Source organism: Nelumbo lutea, chromosome 3 (genome assembly GCF_056320005.1).
Source record: "Nelumbo lutea isolate HS-2025 chromosome 3, American lotus-T2T, whole genome shotgun sequence".
In the NCBI taxonomy this organism is placed as follows: Eukaryota; Viridiplantae; Streptophyta; class Magnoliopsida; order Proteales; family Nelumbonaceae; genus Nelumbo; species Nelumbo lutea.
In genome coordinates, this window is record NC_142686.1 from 73,485,570 (window position 1) to 73,508,051 (window position 22,482).

The 22,482-nt window shown below is 40.3% G+C and overlaps 1 protein-coding gene across 3 annotated transcripts in view; it reads left to right on the forward strand.

Annotated features, from left to right (window-relative positions):
* PDR2 (phosphate deficiency response 2) overlaps positions 1–22,482 on the forward strand; it is an 84,709-nt gene that overhangs the window by 6,992 nt on the left and 55,235 nt on the right. For all 3 annotated transcript variants that reach the window (XM_088978556.1, XM_088978554.1, XM_088978555.1), the window contains exons 5-13: positions 2,945–3,017; positions 3,139–3,311; positions 3,395–3,566; positions 13,119–13,223; positions 13,348–13,458; positions 13,546–13,632; positions 19,322–19,504; positions 21,354–21,404; positions 21,489–21,614. In XM_088978556.1, coding sequence (XP_088834682.1) covers positions 2,945–3,017; positions 3,139–3,311; positions 3,395–3,566; positions 13,119–13,223; positions 13,348–13,458; positions 13,546–13,632; positions 19,322–19,504; positions 21,354–21,404; positions 21,489–21,614 — 1,081 coding nt within the window. The remainder of the gene's footprint in view (positions 1–2,944; positions 3,018–3,138; positions 3,312–3,394; positions 3,567–13,118; positions 13,224–13,347; positions 13,459–13,545; positions 13,633–19,321; positions 19,505–21,353; positions 21,405–21,488; positions 21,615–22,482) is intronic.

A 22,482-nucleotide genomic window follows, 5' to 3' on the forward strand; every position in this document is an offset into this window, starting at 1 on the left:
TTCAAGCATGTAAAACCCACAATTTCTTTTTTTTTCTTAATTGCATTGCTTCATTGTAGTAATGTGATGTAAAACATATTGCATTCTTGATTCTATAAGTTGCCTTTGTACCACGTCCCTTAAGGCAAGTCCAGACAAGTCTATGTTAGGGTCTTAAATTCTTATTTCTCACAAAAAATAATGATTTTATAACTTTCATTGCCTTTTAAGAAGATATTTTATTGCAATGAATGAATGAACAACATTAGGAAATGGGGGTTCTCGGGGGGCGTGGTCGAGGGTCTGGGGGCGGAGCCTCCGGCCCAGCCGTTAGACTAAAAGAAAGAAAAGCAAAAATTGCAAAATTTTAAAAAGGCGTACGTTTGGGCCGAGGCGCAAGGCGCATCAGGTGCACGCCTTTTGAAAGGGGTGCACTTAGGACCTGGGCGAGGTGCATACCCCAAAATGCGCCTCGCCTATGTGCCAAGAGCACCTTTTAAAACATTGCCTCCTCCCTCGCATAATTACCAGGATTCACAAACTTCCTTTTCCTACCCAAATCAAATCCTAGTCTTCCCACAACTGCACTCCATCTCTTTTATCACCTTTAAGACCAGAGCTATCTCCCGAGCTTCTCTCTGCAAACCTTTTTTCTTGATGAATTTCTCTCTGCAAATCTTTCACAGAGTGCCTTAACATTCTCTCTTTCTTTAACATTCCCTTCCTCCTTCACCCCTTCCACCACTATTTCTCCTATACCTATGACCTCTTTCTCCTTCCCCTCTTCTAGCGTTACAACAGCTTGAGAAGACGGAGAACTCCTCCCTCCTTGAGAAGAATCCTCTTGAATCTCAACCCAAAATGAGGCCTTAAGGCGCAACCTACCAGTTGACTGAGCTCCGCCCTCGTCTCATTTTTCCCGCTTATGAGGTGACCTTTTCTCAAGCTTATGCCTTGGTTAGCAGTGAGGAGTGTAGGAGTCAAGTTCTATAAATGCTTTATTTTGTTTATTGATATTTTCTCTCATTATACCTAGACTTGTTTTATGAATTCTCATGCTGAAGTGCTGAAACTTGTAAAGCGTTTCCATGAGTTTGTTTTAGAAGGCTTCAAAATTGAAATTGAAGGCCTGTGTATCATTCACCTACAATATGTTGATGATACACTAATGTTCCTAGACGCATCAGCAAATAAAGTGCTGAGTCTTAGGGCTATTTTAGCCAACTTTGAGATGTTGACGGGTCTGAAGGTGAATCTAGAAAAAAGTTTACTGATAGGAGTCGGGAACCTAAGTGTGGAGGAAGTGGGGCAATATGTAGAGGTGCTGGAATGTGAGGTAGGTGAGCTACCTTTTACTTATCTTGGACTACTGGTGGGAGCAGAAACAACAGCTAGCAGTATTTGGATACCTTTAATAGAAAGGGTGGAGAGGAGGCTAGATAGATGGAAAGCCAAGTACTTATCCTTGGGTGGGAGAATCACACTCATAAAGAGTGTTCTTTCTTGCATACCAACATACTATCTCTCCTTATTAAAAAATTTGATTTGGTCAAATGGGGAAAATGTTTGTAGAGTAAAGGAGGGTGAAATTAATTAAGAAAAGCACTCTTAGGGAAATGGCTGTGGAGATTTGGGCAAAGAGAGGGAAGCATTATGGAGGAGGGTGGTGGTAGGAAAATATGGAGTTGTGAGGTTTGGGTGGGAATCAAGGGAGGTAAGAAGTTCCTATGGGGTAAGTGTGTGGAAGGGAATAATGAGTTTTAACGAAGAGTTCAAAGGTTTAGTGAAGTTTAAAGTGGGGGAAGGAATTAAGGTATGGTTTTGGGAAATGAGTGATTTGGGGTGGGAAAATTGTGTGAGGTGTGTCCTAGACTTTACAAGTTGACAGATCATCAAGTATCCATCGAGCAGTGCCATGAGTGGAGAGGGATCGAGTGATTTGGAACCCAAAGTTCAGAAGACCTTTGTTGGATCAAGAAGTAGAAGAATGCGTTCTGCTATTGGAGAAGTTAGAAGAGACAAACATCCCTAGAGGTATAGCAGATGGCTTATGGTGAAAAGAGTGCAGAGAAGGAAGGTTCTCAGTAAAATCCTTCTACAAGATCTTACTGAGAGATAGCAGGAGTTCAGATCAGGTAAAAGGAGTGTGGGGTAACTTAGTACCCCCAAGGATGGAAGCCTTTTCTTGGCTGGTGCAGTATTTTAACCTATGATCACTTGAAATCCAGAGGCTTGCAGTTATCAAATTACTGTTTTATGTGTAATCAGGAGGAAGAGACAGTCATCCATTTATTCTTCTCTTGCAGTATGGCAAACTTCATGTGGAAGTTTTTCTCCTTTCTGTTTGGAGTGAATGTCTTTTCACCCTTTGGTTCCAGCTGAGTTATTTTCTAATTGGCCGAAAATCAGAGGAAGCAAAAAAGCCAAAATTCTATGGAGCTGTATTCCTTTTGCTGTATGTTGCTTCATCTGGAAAGAGAGAAATAGAAGGATCTTTGAAGACAAGGCAAAGATTGCCAAATACTTGTTAGCAGGGGTGTGCAACTCAATTGCAGCCTGGGTTTTCAGTCTTCCAGAGTTTGACCAAGTGAACAAGTCAGATCTGATAGAGAATTTCTGGTGTGCTCTAGAGTTGAACCCCTGTAATTTTGAGTCTTTTACAGGTGTAATTTTGTTCAGTAGTTGGTTTGTCAACTAGACAACTATTTTTCTGAGATGTACTGCTTTTTTTTTTCAGTTCTACTGAAGTTTCCTTTTATCCTTAAAAAAAAAAAGAAAAAGAAAATTGGAACATAAAACAAAGCCTCGGGTTTTTCTACCCAGATGAATAACTTTCATAATGTGACTGTACAAGTACAATGACAAAAATCCCTCTTAAATAATTACCATTGTAAGCCCATTGGCTTTCTACAATTATCTCAATGATGTTGTTTTGTTGCTTGATGGAACCTTGTTGGTTTTGCAGATTTGAATACCCACAACCTACATTCCAGAAGTTGATGAAAGAGCATTGCATGGAGCCATTTTTTGTTTTCCAGGTTTGTCTTTGTTAGAAAGTTATTCCCTTCTAAGATCTGTAGTTTTATGCTGCATTTCTTTCATTGGTTCTTTTTCTTTTTCTTCTTCTTTTAATTTGTGAAATGGTGGTTTAAACTTTAGGTTTTCTGTGTTGGTCTCTGGTGCTTGGATGAGTATTGGTACTATAGTCTCTTCACCCTTGTCATGCTATTTGTGTTTGAGTCAACGATGGCTAAAAGTCGGTTGAAAACACTAACTGAGCTTAGACGTGTAAGAGTGGACAGCCAGACACTAATGGTACATCGTTGTGGGAGGTATATTATTGAAATTGCAAATAAATCTGTTTCCTTTTCAATCAAGTATGCAACAATTTTGTGCTGAAAGTTTTTATTTTCAGGTGGATGGAAATCCCTGGGACGGATCTTCTTCCTGGGGATGTTGTCTCCATTGGCCGGTCCTCTGGTCCAAATGGAGAAGATAAGTCTGTTCCAGCAGACATGCTTATATTGGCCGGAAGTGCAATTGCTAATGAAGCTATTCTCACAGGCGAGTCTACTCCTCAGTGGAAGGTGGTTCTCTTATCTATTTACTCTGATATTTCTTGCGTATTATTTTTCACTACTTGTTTCAAGTTAGGATTAGGGTGTAAGGTCTTTGTTTTTTATTGCTATGGAGGGTGATCATCTCTTTCTTCTTACTTTGATCGTTTTGCATGGTAGTTGTTATCAATTGTTACTTGCTCAGAGGTCCATGATGAATTTAAATAACTACCAATAGACCCTAAAATGGGCTAAGACTTGTAATCAGTGTCTTGAAACCTTGCTTAGCCTGGTTGTTGGACTTTTTGACCGTAAAGTGGTTCTCTTTTTCTATTTACTCTAGTTGGAGTAGGTGCCAATAGAGTGGGGAAAGTCCTAGAGATGTTGCAAATCATAGAATGCTGGTGGAGTACATTAGGGTATTTGAGTTTCTATCCGGGTTGAATTCTGAGTACTTATTCACCAACATATCTTGACCGGATTCAAGTGGTATGTGATGTTACAGGTTCTCATTAGTGATCATCCTGCCCTTTTTCAGCTAAAGCTAAATTAAAACTTGTAGGTAAGGGTCAAAGCATTGAAATCCAAGAGGCTGTTTCCTCAGGCGCAAGTGGCCCTTGTGCTTTTTTTGTGCCCTGTGCTTTTAAAACACTATTGATAGCCGAGGAAACAAACAAGCCTTGTACGTCTGGGAAAGAGTACACCTACAACCGAAAAAGAAACGAATCAATTACAAATAGAAAGAACAAGGGGTAGGAGATTAATAAGTCGCACCAGGTCTCACCATTAGCCATACAAAGAACGTACCAGTTAGGGGACAGACACCAAGAGGTTCTTTTCATTTCAAGTAATCACATGTATTAATCTTCCCAAGAAAAAATTCCCTACAAAAATCCCCTATTCTTGGCGAAACTGACTTTCCCCACACTTCTTTTTATAGGAAAAGGCAACCCAAGATTTTTAGAGGGTCCAAGAAAACCCCTTGTAAGACCCCACCTAGAATCCAAATCCTAGTCAAACCCTAAGACTGAATTAGAAGGAACTAAGAGAAAGATAAATGCTCATCCTAAAACATGAAATAGTAAACAAGGAGGGAAATTGGACTTTTAATGGTAACTCACCTACTCAAATATGTTCCCAAAACATAACAAGGCCCCTTGAGCACAATCTGTATGTTGTACCTGATGAAAGGTGAGAAGAGAGGTAGGATGGCATGTATTGACCTCCAAGCAGAAGCATTTGTAGCCCGAGCTAGCACTCCAGCATCCCAGCCCTCAGTGAACAACCCATGAATGCTAAGGATTGCTTTTGCCTACAACCACTTCCCTAGGAGAGCCAAATTTCTCTTTTGAAGATTCTCTAAGCCTAAACCACCACCACCACTTCTACTCCTGCAGACTATTTTCTAACTAAGCCTATGATCCTTCTTCTCCTCCCTAGGTTCCCACAAGAAATCTTTTATAAATTTTTTCTAACCTTTTGCTTACACCCACTGGGACTTTGAAAACATATAGGAAGTACAGAGGCAGATTTTCCATAGTTGACATGATCAAAGTGACTCTCTCTCCCAAAAATAATTTTTCTTCCAAGTGACTAATCTCTTAGTGAATCTGTCACTCACATGGTTCCAAAAGCTATTGTTTCTAGGTTGTCTCTGTTAGGTACTGCCTAACTCAGGGACTTTTCCGAGGGAGCCTGCCTCTTGAATGAGAGAGAGAGAGAGAAAGAGAGATTGTATTTCCAAATCGATAAATCCCTTCCTAGCTTCCTTTCCTTATTTATATACTGCTGTTACAGTTCTGTTATACCCGCTCTCCACTTGTCCAGTTTGTTAGTTAGTTTGTTCTAGTGGTTGGTTGTTAGTTACATTCTTTAAAGGATGGCGTGGCCTTTTCTTGTACACTTGTATTCCCTTTATTTGTGTCTCAACAGTCCCTCCTCCCTTGAAAGCGACCTTGCCCTCAAGGTCAAGATGTGGAAATTGACTCTGTAAATCCAAGTAAGGTTCCCAAGTTGCATCCTCAATTGGGAGACCTGACCATACCACCAATGCCTCTGGCTCGATGTGATTCCCTTTGCATATCCACATGAAATCTGTTCCTTAGGTTCTTGGAAGATCATTGTGAACTTCTGAAGTAGCTGCTGTAGTTGTGTGCGGCCTTCTTCGGATCTGCTTCCTTGGGCTAGAATGGGGCCATTCCTATGGGAGTCTATCTGCATTAATATGATGTGGGTTGGGTCTGCTACCTGTTTCCTTAGGGAGGTGAGACTAATGGGTCCTGGACCCTTGGGCAGCTGCCCTTGAATATGCACATGTGAGCTGCCCACTTGAAAATCCATGGTGAGGCGGGCCCAATCACATATCACCGGCCCTAGTTGCCTTAACTATTGGACTCTGAGAACTACATCTGCTCCACTGATTTCCAGGGGGTATAGATCTACCTCGAACTCATGTCCTTGTATCTTCATCTTTAATTCTGTGCACGTACTGTCGCACACCAGGTTGCTCCCATTAGCTATGTGCACCCGGAAGGCTGTACATGGTTGGACTGGAATACCTAATTGTCTAACCAATGTTTGGGCAATGAAATTGAGATTGCTGCCACTTTCTATCAGAACCGACACATGGCACCCTTGTACCAGTTCGGTTACTCAAATAGTTTGAGAAGAAGCAAGACTGGTCAAGGCTTGTAGGGCTACTTCTGGGTATTCCTTTGTCCATTGCCCCCATTCTTGGTTGTCCATTGGCTCTTCAGTGTCTGTTGATTGCTCGACATATTCGGTTTCAGGTTGAAGGAAGAAAACTTGAGGGATCTTACAGCAATGGCCCAACCTGAATTTGTCTCCACATGCATGACAAAGGCCCTTTTCCCATCGGGTTTGCATCTCAGCCCAGGTTAACCTCTTGGCTGAGCCAGGGCCTGAACCAGAGTTGGCGTCCTTGCATGTGATTCCTACTCCTGATCTGGGCTTTGGTTTACCCAAGATACCTGGTTCTGGGTTCGGTATACTTGGTATGGTTGCAGCTCCCAGAGGTTGTTTAATCCTTCTTGCCCGATTCAGTTTGTTTTTATGTAGTCGAGCTAATGCCGCTGCTTCAAGAATGGTGGTGGGCTGCATGGCTTTTACCTCCAATCGCAATTCTTCCCCGAGTCCACCAACAAAATTGCCGACAAGCACGTTTTTTGGCCAGCCTTGCACGCACATAGCTAATCTTTCAAACGCCATCTGATAATCTTGGACGGAGCCGGTCTGTCGTAGCTTAGCGAGGCTTTCATCATAGTTCTCAAAGGCCGAGACTCCAAATCGCATAGTTAAGGCGTCGGTGAAGTACCCATGTGGCTCTTGGGTGCCGTCGCCGGTACCACTGGTACCAGAAGATCGCCTCTCCTTCCAGGTGTGCAGAAGCTAATGGGACACAATCAGGTCCCTGTGTGTCGTGGTAATCGAAGCATCTTTCTGTTTGCAGAAGCTAGGATGTGGGGTCTCCCCCTGCGAAGATGGGAAACTCGATTCTTGTTGTTATTGATCCGCTTTGATGACTGGTGTAACTGCGCTCTTCCTGATTCGGCGCAGGTGGTGCCTGTGCCAGTCGTTCAAGCAAGGATGCGAAGCTTTCTTTGATTTCTTTGACGTTAGCTGATATTCTTTGCATTTCTCCTTCCATGTTGTCGACTCTGTTCTCCATTGCGGATGACCTTGTGCATGGCATCTTGGCTCTGATACCAAATTGTTAGGTATTGCCTAACTCAGGGACTCTTTCGGGGGAGCATGCCTCCAGAGAGAGAGAGAGAGAAACAGAGAGAGAGAGAGATTGTATTCCCAAATCGATAAATCCCCTCCTAGCTTCCTTTCCTTATTTATATACTGCTGTTACAATTCTGTTATTGCTCGCCTCTCCACTTGTCCGGTTTGTTAGTTAGTTTGTTCTAGTGGTTGGCTATTAGTTACATTCTTTAAAGGCTGGCGTGGCCCTTTCTTGTATACTTGTATTCCCTTTATTTGTGTCTCAACAGTCTCCCAAGGGAAGCCCCAAATAATTCATTGGCCATTGAGAGACTTCATAGTCCAATATAGAAGCACAATCCTGTAGTTCCCTTTCATTCATATTCAACCCACCCCATAGCTTTTGTTAAAATTGTTTTTCAAATTTGATGCCCTCTCAAAGAGTTACAACTTCAAATTTCTTACCCATCTCAGATCATCTGTTTCACAAAACAAAATGGTGTCATTTGAAAACTCAAGTGTGATTGAGACCCTGTCCCTACCAACTCCCAGCCTCTCACCAAATCTCTTGAATCAGCTCTATGAATTAGCTTTCCAAGCACCTCTACAACAAAGGCAAACATGAAAGGGGAGAGGGCATCACCTTGTCTTATTCCTCAAGGGCAAGAAAGTGATCAACTACTATTCCATTCATCAAAATTGAATAGCAGCAAGTCTTGAGGCAACCCTTAATCCATGTACACTTTTTTCCAAACCCAAAATTCCTCAACACCTCCAACGTAAAGGACCAATCTACCAAGTCATACGCCTTTTCCAGATTAAGGTTGCACACTTCACCCTTTTTTCCATTTCATTTCAAATCCTCAACACTTTCATTGGCAATAAGAATTTGATAAATGATTTTCTTATTCCCTACAAATTCCCCTTGGTTAGAAGAGATTATGGAAGGAACTATTCTGATCCTCCTAGAAAGCACCTTAGCAATTATCTTAAAGAGACTATTCATCAAATTGATGGGTCTAAACTCACGGGGATGATTTGCATCTGGCTTCTTAGGGATTAGATCAATGTAAGTGGAGTTTCAGCCCATAGTTGATCACTCCTCCCCGAAGAAAACATTGAAGACCTTTTGAAAATCAACCTTCAATATTTCCCAGCAATCCTATTGGAAGGCCATTATGAACCCATTTGGCCCTAGTGCTTTAGCTCTATCCAAAGAAAATGTTGCTCCCTTTATTTCATTCAAATCGAATCTCCTTTCTACTCAGAAAACCTTGTCCCCACCAACCTATAAAATCTTAGCCTCTCATTCAAGGGCCTTCTAATGATATAATTAAAATGTTGAACAAAGGCCTTGGCTATTTCATTATGTTGTGTAATTTTTTCCTTGTTCACCTTTAGCTTGGAGATAAAATTTCTTGACCTCTTTCCCCTTGCCACCGCATGAAAGAATTGTGTGTTCCTATCTCGTTTACCCACACGTGTCTTGCCTTTTGTCTCAAACTAATTTCTTCTTTACAAAGAGTTGTTAGACAGTTTTGAAAGAATGGTAGGATCGATCTAATGGACGTCATAAAGGTTGCGGAATGGGTGGGCGAATTTCAAAAAAATTTCCTACCTTCTCCCAACTGGGAATCATTTTCCCTAAATTTAGAATACAATATTCAAGGATCCTACTTGAACCATAATCAAACCAGATCTGTACCAAAAGATAAATTGGAGGAATATACCTGATCCGGAGAAGCAGTATCTCCCAAAGTTGGTGTTCACGCCCAAAGAATGCTCCAAGATCCGTTCCTGCTGAAGATGACACAGCTGTGAATGGAACAGAACCAGCAGGGTGCGTCCTACACACTCGATCCTTCACAAGAATCCTCTGGAAGTACTAAACACTGAATCTTTTTCAGTCTTTCTTGCAAGACTGATGTCAAGAATAGATTTCTTGATTTTCTTTTCTACAAAGATCTAATCTTGCAATGGCAGATGGCGACGGTTGGAGGAGATCTCCAAAACGAAAAAGGCCGAACTGCTTTTTCTCTTTTTCTGGAGAGTATGAGATCTGATCTCAATTCGCAGGAGATTTCCTATCTTGCGATTTTTTCTTGGTTCTAAATCTCCTCCTTTCTTCTTGATTAAGAAACCTCCTTATTAGGAGTTATCCCAATCCAAATCAGTATTTGGATAGGGGATAACCTTAATCCTTTCTGCAGATAGAGTTAACTTACTCCTGATCTTATCAGGAGGTTACCAGATTCAAATCTAATTTGAATTTGGTCTCTAAGAGTGGATAAGGCTAAAGGCCCAATCCTTTTACTAACTTTAATCTCAAATTCGCCCCATGGATGGGTGATCATATCAGCCCACCTCGAAATGGGCTTTTGGCCCATTAAGTGTTTAGTGTCTAATTACTTTCCAATCTGCTGCCCAGTTGGGCTTCTTTGTATGGTGTGGGACCCAAGCATTGATCTACACACCAGCCACATGGGTTCGGCCCAACTTCTAAAACAAGGCCCAGCCGAATTCACTGAAAAACTCAATGAACCCCTTGAGTCCATCATATGGACCCTATGGGCCCAACACTTACATTAAGTGGTCCCTGGGCCAAGCCATCTTATAAAAACCCAGGGACTGTGGGCAGGTGCAAGATTAGCCCATCAGGTATTATCCTCAATGGTCTTACACTTAACCTCTCAGCCCTTAATGATCAAGCACTGCCCGACAAGAGAGGACCTCTCCCTCGGCTGCAAGGAACAGTGCTGCACTCTCCTCTCACATGGATCCCGGGAATTAAAACCATTTGCAAACAATTCGAAACCGTACATATATATATAAATATATTAATTTTGCAAAACAAAATTCCAACGATTGAAATCAACTGCCGGTAGTTTGGTTTCCATCAGAGAGAGTGCATTCCCTATCATTACCCTTTGTCTGACAAAGTGGCTGATTCTGTCACTATGATCACCCACTCAGATGAATTCTCAAACTGCCCCAACATACCCAGGTTTTGATCCCCGCTAAGGATCTCACTGATTGGCATATCAAAGGCAGCCTGATCCAACACCTAGTGAAATGTCATAATCGAGTCTAGGGGTCAGGTGTAACTTTCCAGTTTTGCCCATCTATCTCCAAGGTCCAGGGCAATACTGGAAATCTGGTCCGGTTCAAGGATTGAAGTAATCCCATACTGCATGTGCCTCGGGTCTTACCCTGATGGCTGAGATCGGCCATCACAACACTTGGTGGCACACCAGTATCAGCCTTGGCACGTTAAATCTCCCCAGACTTATCCAACGGCTGTGAACATTTAAAACTAACATGAGTCTCTATAAATGTCCAGTTTTAGGGTTTTACACAGAATTAAACCAAACAACATGAATCAAACATGCACTTTATTTATTTCCACTAAATAACAAAAGTACATCAAATCAGATTGAAGCTAAGGGCATACAAAACTGTCTAACAAGTTTTTGTATTCCCTTAGTTTCAATCAAAATGATGTACTTTATGAGTTTATTGTAAATGAATAAAAGTGCATATTTGATTCATGTTCCCTTGGTATGTTTCTGTGTAATACCCTTAAACTGGACACTTAATGAGACTCGTGTTAGTTTAGAATGTTCACAGCCAGTGGGTTGGTCTGGGGAGACCTATCATGACAAGACTGACACTGTGGTGCCACCAAGTCGGTTGGGGTGGCTTGTCTCAGCTACTAGGGTGAGACCCTAGGCACATACAGTGTGGGATTAATTGAATATTTGAATTGGACCAGATTTCTAGTATTGCCCTGTACCTTGGAGATTGATGGGCAAAACTGGAAAGTTACACCCGACCCCTAGACTTGATTATGATACTGCACTAGGTGTCGGATTAGGCTGTCTATGATGTACCAATCAGTGAGATCCTTAGCGGGGGTCAAAACCTGGGTATGTTGGGACAGTTTGAGAATTCATCTGAGTGGGTGATCATAGTGACAGGATCAGCCTCTTTGTCGGACAAAGGTAATGATCGGGGATGCACTCTCACTGATGGAAACCAAGACTGCCGGCAGCCGATTTCAATCGTTGAAATTTGTTTTGCAAAATATATTTTATATGAGATATAAAAGTATATATATTATGGTTTCGAAATGTTTGCAAATAGGTTTTAATTCTCGGGATCCATATTTGAGAGAGTGCAACACTGTTCCTTGCAGCTGAGGGAGAGGTCCTCTCTTGTCGGGCAGTGTATGATCATTATGGGCTGAGAGGTTAAGTGTAAGACCATTGAGGATAATACCTGATGGGCTAATCTTGCATCTGCCCACAGTCCCTGGGTGTTACAAGGTGGCTTGGCCCAGGGACCACTTAGGGTAAGTGTTGGGCCCATAGAGCCCATCTGATGGGTTTCAGTGGGTGCACTGTCCATAACAGTGTATTCGCCCAGGCCTTGTAACAGAGGCTGGGCTAAACCCATGTGGCTGATGTGTAGATCAATGTTTGGGTCCCACGCCATACAAGGAAGCCCAACTGGGCAGCAGTTTGGAAGGTTAAATGACATAACCCTAAATGGGCCTTAAGTCCATTTTGAACTGGGCTAATTTGATTAATCTTTAAGGGGCGATTTCTGAGATAAGATCAGCTGATAGGATTGGGCCCACACCCTATCCACTCAGAGAGTCTAAGATCTAAATGAGATTTAGATTTGGAAACTTCCTAATTAGATTAGGAACTGGTTGATCTAATCTACAGATAAGATAAGGATTATCCCTTATCTTAAAGGGACTTCTAATCCATATATGATTTCGGTTAGCAACTCCTAATGGGATTAGGAGCTGATCCCTTTGAGATTATAAAAGGAAAAGGGGGCGACAGCCTTTAGACATCCACAACAACATCCAACACAACAGACAACCAACAGTCTTGTCTTCAGAGCTGAGATCACAGAGGAGATAATTCTGCACCCTGCAAATTCTCTCTAGCCGCCTCCCTGTAGCCGCCACCTATATCTGTTCGATCTCCATTGCTTGGGAGAAATCAAGATTGGATCTTGATTCCAATCTTTTGGAGAAAAAGATTGGTAGGAGTTGTATTCACAAGCCGTCCAGGTGATTTTTGGGAAGAATCAAGTTCTTAGGAAGGACACTACTGATTCTGCTCCACTTTGCACTGCGCCATCTTCAGTGGGAGCAGATTTTGGTTTCTACCTTGGGCGTGAACACTTCCATTGAGAGATATTATTTTCTCTGTATCAGGTATTATCTCTCTCTCCTCCTTTTGGTTCAGATCTGGTTCAGTTTATGGTTCAAGAATGATAATTGAAAATATGATTTTCTAAATAGGGAATTCGATTCCCAGTTGAAGGGAAAGAAAAAAATTTTGAAATTCGCTCCCTTTATTTCGCAATCTTGGGCGTCCATATGATGGATTTCCTATCCCTTCAAGAGTATTCTCCAACTGCTTCCTTAGTGACCACCTCTCAGCCATATCATTTTCCTCAAAATTGCCCTCACCTTCCTTGGTATCCAAAGCCTCAATTTGGTTCATCAATACTTGCTTTCTTTCTTCTAATCTACCAAACTGATGAATATTCCAATCTTTTGTTTTGGCTTTTAGCTCCTTCAGTTTTTGATGAAATTTCATACCCTCCCAGTTAACTCCTAGATTACTCATTGTCCACTACTCAACTTTCTCTACAAATCCCGGGTGACACAACCACATATTTTTGAATCTAAATGGAGCCGGGCCTCTTCCTCATAGCTCTTCTCTGCAAACTAATGTTGGCCAAAGATGTCTAATTCATTGATAAGGACAAGGTTTTGCTATTTGATTCATGTCTGGGATGCAAAACATAATTTTTGTTGGTTTGTTTCTTCAGGTTTCAGTTGCAGGTAGAGGAGTTGATGAGGAATTATCCATTAAGAGGGATAAAGGCCATGTTTTGTTTGGTGGAACAAAGATATTGCAGCATACTCCAGATAAGGTACACCATTTTTATTATTGTTTTTGTTATAATTGCTATCACTATGACCACCATCATCACTACCATGTGAATTTGGTTATCTGAATTACAAATGCTTACCTATCTGTATCTCCACTGTTATCAGTCTTTTCATTTGAAAACACCTAATGGTGGATGCTTGGCTGTTGTCTTACGAACTGGGTTTGAAACAAGTCAAGGAAAACTGATGAGGACGATTTTATTTTCCACTGAGAGGGTAAAAGAGAATTGGCCACTGGTGCATTTATTGATGATTTCCTTTAGTTGCTTTCCTATTCTTTTTTTGATCTTCTATGTATTTCAGGTTACTGCCAACAGCTGGGAAAGTGGGTTGTTCATTTTATTCTTGGTTGTGTTTGCTATCATTGCTGCTGGTTATGTACTTAAGAAGGTAATAATGTAATTCACTTTCTTTGTGATGTTTTTTATGCCCATGTAGTGGGCCTTTAATTTTTGTTTTCTGTTGAGATATTGCATTCTTTACTTATGTTTTTTATTTAGTTGTTATTGGTGTGTTTCTTATGATGGTTGGCTAGGTGTATGTATCCTTGTCATTTCATGTATTGTTGGGATTGGGCTCCATGCCCATCTATATTATTCTCTCTCTTGTTTGTCTTTTTTTACGCTGTAATCTATCTCTATATGCTCTGTTATCCATGCCCTTATTCATTACACAAAGACAAGTTGATGCTACAGCATGGAGTTTCTATTGTTCATTGAAGTGAAACTTATGTAGTTCTATGATCAGCAGACTACATGAGTTTTGAAAGGTCTGATTTATGAAACTTGAATCATCTAGTTTTTGAAGAATTATGTAGATTAGTTATGGGTGTTTTGATGCCTAGGAGTAGTCTCTATGAAGTAAAAATCAAATTTTCAAATGAAGTAAGGAGCTCTTTTCTCTGTCACTTTTTACGTATTTTACTTATTTGAAATCAATTTTGAAGCAAGACCAATTTGGATCTCTTTTCTATGCCTTTTTTAATATATTTTTAAATCTTTTGAATGAAAAACTATTCTTCGAAATATGTCTTGTCCTGTCTTTTTCTTTATTTTTTTAATCTTTTTATGAAAAGACATAAAGACGACCCTCAGGCTTAGGCCCTGAGCCTCATGTCTCTCCCCTTTGCTCAACCACCATTGACCCTCGTTATTCTTTCATCTACCACGGTAACCCTCAGAAGCGCAGAGCCTGAGAGCCATAAAGGAATCAACAGGCCAACTGGCCAAGGAAGAAAGATTTTTTTTGACCCTACTCTCTTCCAATTGCGGTGGGCCAGTGACTGCAGTGAGGACTTTTGCACACTTGGTTTTTCCTCTCCGGTGAGTCTTCAGCAATCTGTCTTTTCTTGACTTGAACCTTCGGTATTCAGATTTCTCTCCTGAAGCCTCCTATTGTTCAATGTTTCATCTTCCATGGACACTGAGAATGTTCAGTTTGTAACTTGTTAATAATATTATATGTACATAAATAAAGTAAACCAAAAAACTGAAGAAACTGGACTGATCATCTGGTTAACTGATCAACTGGCTCATTGATTGATTCAGTTTGGTTTCAAATATTGGCCCATGGTAACTGAACTGTGAGCACCCCTAAATACAATTGTTAGGGCCGGATAGATCGTTCTCATTCTGCAGCCCATTCTTCCAGTTTTATGTTCTTTTCTTATTCTCTTTCAGAGCATTAAAAAGGGACCTTTCTTCTTGTCCAATTCTTTTCTTTCTTTCTCTCATCACCTATTTTGCTTCTCTCTCTCTCTGTCTCTCTTTTCACTCTGCCGATTTCTCCTTCCTAAACCTATCTATCGTACCTTAAGGATTTACACCTAGGGTTTATCCTTTGGGTGTAGGACCTGTAAAAAAGGGAGGACCTCAGCAGCTGTCTATGCCTACTAGATTTCAGTTGCAGTGAGTAGCCATTTGCCCACTAGGGAGATCTAATCTCGATCAGATCTAGAAGCAAGACAACATACATGAACTCTAGATAAAACCCTAGTTTGTGGGTTTATTGCTGCTGGTTGAAGATAACAACTCTTGAGAGAGTATTTTCTGGAGGTTGGAAGCAGTTAGTGAAGGTTACAGCCTCAGTTTCCTGATTACAGCATTATACATCCCTTGTTATTTCAATCGGTTGAGTAATTCTTATGATTAGGAAGTGGAGATATCTTTGGTTTCATGAGAGGGTGTCATCTTAATACAAAAAATCTATTGGGAATGCCATCAATTTGAAGAATCCTAACATACACAAGCTACAAATTATGAGTGTGAAGCTTGATGAGTACAATTTTATAGAGTGGTCCATTTCAGCTAACTTACTTATTACAGTCTGAGGTTCTGGTGTTACATAACTGGAAAAAAAATTAAGGAGCGCATAGAAGAAGATGCTGAATATGGGGTATATATATTCTTGATTTATTGGAGGAGAACATGATGTTGGGTGCAAAGCCAATAAGGACCCTATGTGAAGCCGAAGGCAAATAAATGGGAGCCTTTAAGTGATCCAGGTAGATATCATAGGTTGGTGGGTAAGCTGAATTAGCGAATTATCACAAGGCCCAATTTATCATTTAATGTGAGAATTTTGAGTCAGTTCATGCAGAGTCTTAAAATTGACCATTGGGAAGCTAGGACCCAGGATTAGGGTGCTGCGCTACTTAAAGGGCTCCTGGACATGTCTGCCACAACATTTTGTTGTGGTATGTGTGAACATTAAGATTGGTGAATTATCCCATGATTGCCAAAATAAGCTTGAAACCCTTGAAAATATTCAAGGGATTATCAGGTCTGAAATTCTTAAATAAATATGCCAAACTAATTTGTAATTTCAGCATAAATGATTGAAAAATAGAAAAGAACTTAGAACAATCTTTCATTAAATAAATCCAAGTTATCCTTGAATAATTATCAGTAGAGTTTACAAAGTACTTATATTAATTACAAGATGTGACACAACATAGTCCCCAAACATCTGAATAAACAAGACCAGAAGGACTACTAACTCTATTATTGACTATAGGAATAAAATAAACTCTATGATATTTGCTTAATTGACACAACTCATAATCCAATTGAGTAAGTGAACGCAATGACGGGACTGGATACTTCAACACTGTATGAGACAGATAACCCAAATGGAAAAGCCACTGGTGAGGTGTATGAGTAATGTAAAGCCTTCCTGAAACCACCAACATGTAGGTTGTATAATCCCTCCCGTCTCATGCCCTCCACCAATCATCCTCCTGGTCTTAAGATCTTGAGAGACACAATAAGGATAGAATGAGACAAAGCAGTTAAGGATTTAGTGAGTTTATTTGCAGACATGATGCTAAAAGGAGCTTTATATACATACAAAATTGAAGGCAAATTAAGATTGGAACCAAGAGAAACATCGTTAGTATTGATATCAAGGAGGTGGTGCCATTGGATAGGGTAACGGTTTGGAAATGTGAAGGGGAAGACAAAGATGTAAAGACTTCCCAGTCATGTGATCTGAGGTCCAGAATATATGACTCAGGTATTGGTTTTAGAACTAGGAGCAAGACAAGCTATACTTGCTTTTGCAAGAGTGTCTGTGTTACTGGAAGTAGACAATTAATGTAGTTCATCATACTCTTCTTGAGTAATTGACATCGGCTTTTTACCTCCTATAGTGTCCATTTGTTTATTGGTTAGAAAATAATGCATGGTTAGCCCATCTGGGGGGTCCATGCAAATCAAAGCAAAAATTAACTATATATCCTTCAAGTTCACAGTAAGTGCACATATATGGGACCCCATGTCCAGTGCCACCTCTACCATGAAGTCTTCCAACATCTCTACCACCACTATCACAATCACAATGACCCACACCAGCTATCTGTATACCACAACGTCCACCTTTGGTCCCACAACCACCATCGACCATCCGTCACATTTTCACTTCTTCCCTGCCCTCTCCTTTACTTGCTCCTTGGCTAGAAACTCTCCTAACACTAGAAAACACCTCTGAGAGGTTAGGAATATCACTATCTAGAATTTGAGCTCTAGCTGGTTCATACTCGTATTGCCACCCAGGTAAAAATTTTGCAACATCCAAATGCTCCTGGTATTGCTGCTGGACTTTCAAGTCTATAGATAAAGGCTATATGTGTTCACTCCTTTCTCAAATTTTAGAGTGTACAGAAATAATACTCAACAATTTTATCACCTTGGAGATAAAAGTTTCTTTTACAACTTAAAAATCCTTGGTATGTTTTCTGTCCAAAATATAACCTCTTAGCATGATCTATTATATCCTTGGTTGTATCTAGGAACATAAAGTTCACACTAATTCTTTGTTTCATGCTGTTCCATAACTAGGTCATGATTTGGGCTTTTCTTTTGCTTCCGCTCAATATATCTTGCGGAGGTTGTTTCAGGCTTCTTTTCCCCAATATACTTGGTGTAAGACTCTGTGATTAGCCATCACATTGATAGCTTTGTGACGGGACAATTGTGCTGTAACATGAACACAACCTATTGCAGTTCATAGGTTAGGATGTGATGAGAACCACTGGTTGCATCATACTACCGGGGTAGCCTTTTGATAAAGCAGTGTTCCACTACGCCCATTGCATATACGTAAATTGACACTTAACTCCATCGCGTCTCAGTGTCTCACTGTGTTCTCCTTAAGGACCTAGGAAGGGCTGTAGCAACTCAGATCCTGATGCAACCCATGAAATAGCAAGCTCATTTGTGAGATCACCAATTGCCTTATCGTAGCCTTGCTCGCTCTCTGAATCACAAATACTGTGAGATCAGAAGTTCAACCGTGAGATCACTCAAACTAACTTTGCGATCTCTCAACTTTTTGAAACCCAGCCAGAGCTTGGCTGCACCATGCCCTCAGCTATGTACGTCAGGAAAGGGTGGGGGCCTAAGTACTGATGTAACTGCATAAACACGTGGCAAGACCACAACTAATCCAAGTGGTGCAAATCGAACAACTTTGTCACAGACCTAAAAGGAAACTATCCAGAAAGAGAAACCTCTAAGGAAATCTACATAGGGGTTCCTCGAGTGGATTCACAACATGTACATACTCCTAGCCTGTGTGAGCTTCCTTTCTTACTTCAGAGCTTCCTTTCTTGATTGAGAGATTCTCTCAGGTCTCAGATTCTAGATCTGAAATCCCTTCTGCAACCTCTCTCAACCTCCCAGACCTCCCTTTTATTGTGTCATTTCCGTCCCATCGGAATTCCAACACTGGGAAACTACAGTGGCCTGATCCCTCGCCAGAGGGTGTGTAGGCCTCTGGGGGTGTCAACAACCCACCACAAGATACTCACCACAAATGGACAAAGACATACAAGTGTGTTTCATTTCAGTCAGAATCTTCTCACAACCTTGCTGCAGTATTATATGCAAAGAAGAATGGGAAAAACATAGAGAATCGAAGCTGATCCAATGTCGCCGACAATGTTCTGATACCATTTAAGTAACCAAGGAAACAAAGAGTGGTGATGGGGAGAAAAACCTAATCTTCCTCACCAGCCTATCAAGTTTATATTATGTAAATATTATACAATGACAGGAGTGCCCTCCTGAGGATAAAAAATATAAAATGTGAATAATACCTTGCTGCCTATATGATTAACAGTACCGGCACTTCTAACAAGGTTAATTGACACTTTCTTTAGTAACACATGATCTTTGGAGTTAGTTTGACTTCCATTTGTTACAACTAATATGGAGTCAGGGGTCATAAAGTTTAAGTTGGATAATAGTTTAGCCGTTTAGGTAAGCTGCATATGATATGTATCTACTGCTCAGCTTGAGGGTGAGATACTTGTATTCTGTTTGTGTTTATTTATTTGATATTGATTTTTTGTCTTTTTAGTTGTTATTATTTATATGTCTGACAAGGTGTGTGGTTGCCTTATACATGTATGTACGTATGCTATTCTTCTCCCATTTCTTTTCTTTTACTCTCCGCTTTCTCTCTGCTATTCTATCTCTAGAAGTTGCACAAAATAAGTCCTTTTTTCTTGTCTTCTTATTTTCTTTTTTCCTTGTACCCATTTTTTCTTATCTATATAACATGGATATATATGATGCAGGGATTAGAAGATCCAACAAGGAGCAAATACAAGCTTTTCTTGAGTTGTTCTCTGATTATTACTTCAGTGATCCCCCCAGAGCTGCCAATGGAGCTATCAATAGCTGTTAATACATCCCTAATTGCATTAGCACGGCGTGGGATATTCTGCACAGAACCATTTCGAATTCCCTTTGCTGGGAAGGTTGGTAGTTTTAACTTGAAAATTTTCTTCTTATTTTGTAATAACTTCTGCACATAGTCTCAAATTGCTTATTCAATATTATTGTTGTTCCACAATTAAGATGCAACATAGCTAGCGGTGGCAATTGGGTGGGTTGGGTTGGGTTGGGTTGGGTTTGGTTTGGGCTAAAGCTTCAACCAACCCATCTAACCCGCCAACCCATTACTGACCTAGTTATATAAAATTAAATGGGTTGGGTTCAACCCAAACCCGCTTTGACCCAATCCAACCCGCCCAAACCCATTAAACTTATATTTATGTACTTAAAACAAAGAACTTACTCCCACTTGACAAATAAGTTGATCATAGCTTGGTGGTATTAGTAGTTGTTATTTGCACAAGTGGTGAAGGTTCAAGTCACATTACATGCATGTTATTTTTACACAAGTGGTGAAGCCATTTGACTATGTTCGGGTTTTGTGTTTGACCAAACCACTTATGTTGAAACCAGTCAGACCAACTTGAACTATCTAACTGGATTGTTTTCGAGCTAATCACATCAAGTGGTTGAACTGTTTGGATTCATATTAGTCTGGTCGGACCAAACCAGATCTGTTCAGTGAATGGTAGATTGACTTGGACCAGCCCATATCAGGTTTGCGCATGGATTTGGGACCAAATCGATTGGCCCGAAATGGGTCAATGGAAGTAAATCGGCCCCACCCGGATTCGGGTTGGGTTGTATAGATACGAGTTGGACCAGACAGTTCAACCCGTGTCAAAGCAAGCAGGGCAGATGTTGGGCTTAACTGGACCAGGGTCCGAACTGAACCATCTTGTCTTGCCTTGCTTTGGATTTGGGTTGACCCAAACAGGCCTACCCCTGGGTTGGGTTGGTTTGGGCTCGGACTGGGCTGACTGACCCAAACGAACCGAATCGAGGTAATCAGGTCTGTTCATATTTAGACCAAGTTGAGCTGGTCCAAACTCGGGTCAAGATTTGGATTTATGTCGATTTGGGTGAAGTGTGTTGATTCGAGACAAAACTAATTTTTTTTTTCTTTATGTCGATTTAGACAAAACTAATAGAAAATTAATGCATTAATTATGAGTTATTTCATTCAAATGAAGAGAATTAAAAAGAAGCTAAGGAATTAATACTTGTATCTTTAGTGGTTAACTCAATGGCTATCCACAACCCAACCCGACCCAACCCATTTAAATTGACCCAATGGGTGATCAACCCATTTCCAACCTGCCAAGTAAATGGGCGGGTTGGGTGAAAAATTGCCACGTCTAAACATAGCCAATAAATTGTACTAGTATGACATCTCAAGAATCACCTATCTTTTTTTTGATCAACACAACAATCATCTATTTTTTTTTTAAATTTTCTAAATCTTCTTGATAGGTCATCCGATTTACTGCTCAAGTCTGACTTGTTTTATGCTTTTAGATGGATATAGAATGTTTGATACTAAAAAAGGCGTAATACAGGGAAAGAGAGATTGTTTACTGTTAAAAGAATAATCTTTCTGGGTGTATTGGGCAGCAGGATAGAGAAGTCTTTTTATTTTATGTTTTGGACACTCCTGTCCTCTATTTATGATAAACAGGGGCGTACCTGTAATTCAGCATCTTTTTATTATTAATATAAGGGTGGGCTGACTGCTTAGAGAGGATTATGGAGTCTAATCCTTTTCTATAACAGATTGGCAGTTTTCTCCATTCTCCCTTCTCTCTTTTCTCCTCTCTTTCTTTTCTGGTTTGAACTTCATTGTAGCTCTGCTGTACAACATTTTCACATTTGCATAACAAAAATCTACACACAATTCATTACTCTTATATTGTAACTCCCTTATCTCTGCAGGTTGACATATGCTGTTTTGACAAGACAGGAACTCTTACTTCAGATGACATGGTATGGGAGTAGGCGAATTCGCTTTTATGCTTGGTTGTTGGTTGCTGCCCTTATTTTGATTTGATTCTGACAAATCTTTTTCAGGAGTTCCGTGGAGTGGTAGGCTTATCTGACAGTCTGGATTTACAGTCAGATATGGCTAAAGTGCCTATTCACACATTAGAAATTCTTGCTTCTTGTCATGCTTTGGTGTTTGTGGACAACAAGCTGGTTAGTATGAAATCTGAGATATGTAATTATTTCTTTTCTCTTTCATTTTTCTTTTATATTTTTCTTGTCCTTAGGGTTAGTGGGTGATGCTGAAAACAGGGGAAGAATCTATATACAGTGGCAATCTGTTTCACTAATGTGGTTGATTTCTCTGAACTAGAAATATTTGTTTCTGCTTCTTAAGAGTGTCAATAGGTTGTAGTGTTGTAAAAGAGCTCTTTATGTTGACTTATTGTTTGATGCACCTAGGATGATTCTTTTTATTGAAGTTCTAGGTTTCTCACTTGTTGAGTTGATGATGTTTCCTATTTATTATGTGCTGTTTATGTATTTTATTTTGCAACATCTAAGTTTCTAATAGCTGCCGTTATATTTTTTATTCTTATATTGTTGGTAGGGCCAATATTGTCATTGTATGTTATGTGCATTTCTGCAAATTCTACCCCTACTCTTAAGATAAGGTGGTATTCTACTAGGCTTTCCACGTACATGGTACACCTTAAATAAATTTTCCCTTTTCAGAGAGACAATTATAACATGATGTTAGTGATTAAGCAAAGAGTGGCACACCACTTAATAGTAAGTGATGGTGTCCTAACTTTTACAATCTAATCTCTGAGCGCCTGTCCAGTCCGGGTGTGAAAGAGAGAAAAAAACTGCAGTTTTAATTTCCTCCACTGTAGGAGGGAGAGCTAACTGCATATTATCAGCTTCAGTAATATGGTAAGGAATAATATCCAGCAGGACGATATGACATTGTTCAGCCGAAAGAATATTTTCAAAATAATGAATGCCCTCTGAAATAATTTGATTCTGGTTTGTGATAGAAAAACCATCCTGTAGAAAAATCTCCTTCATCAAAGAAGTA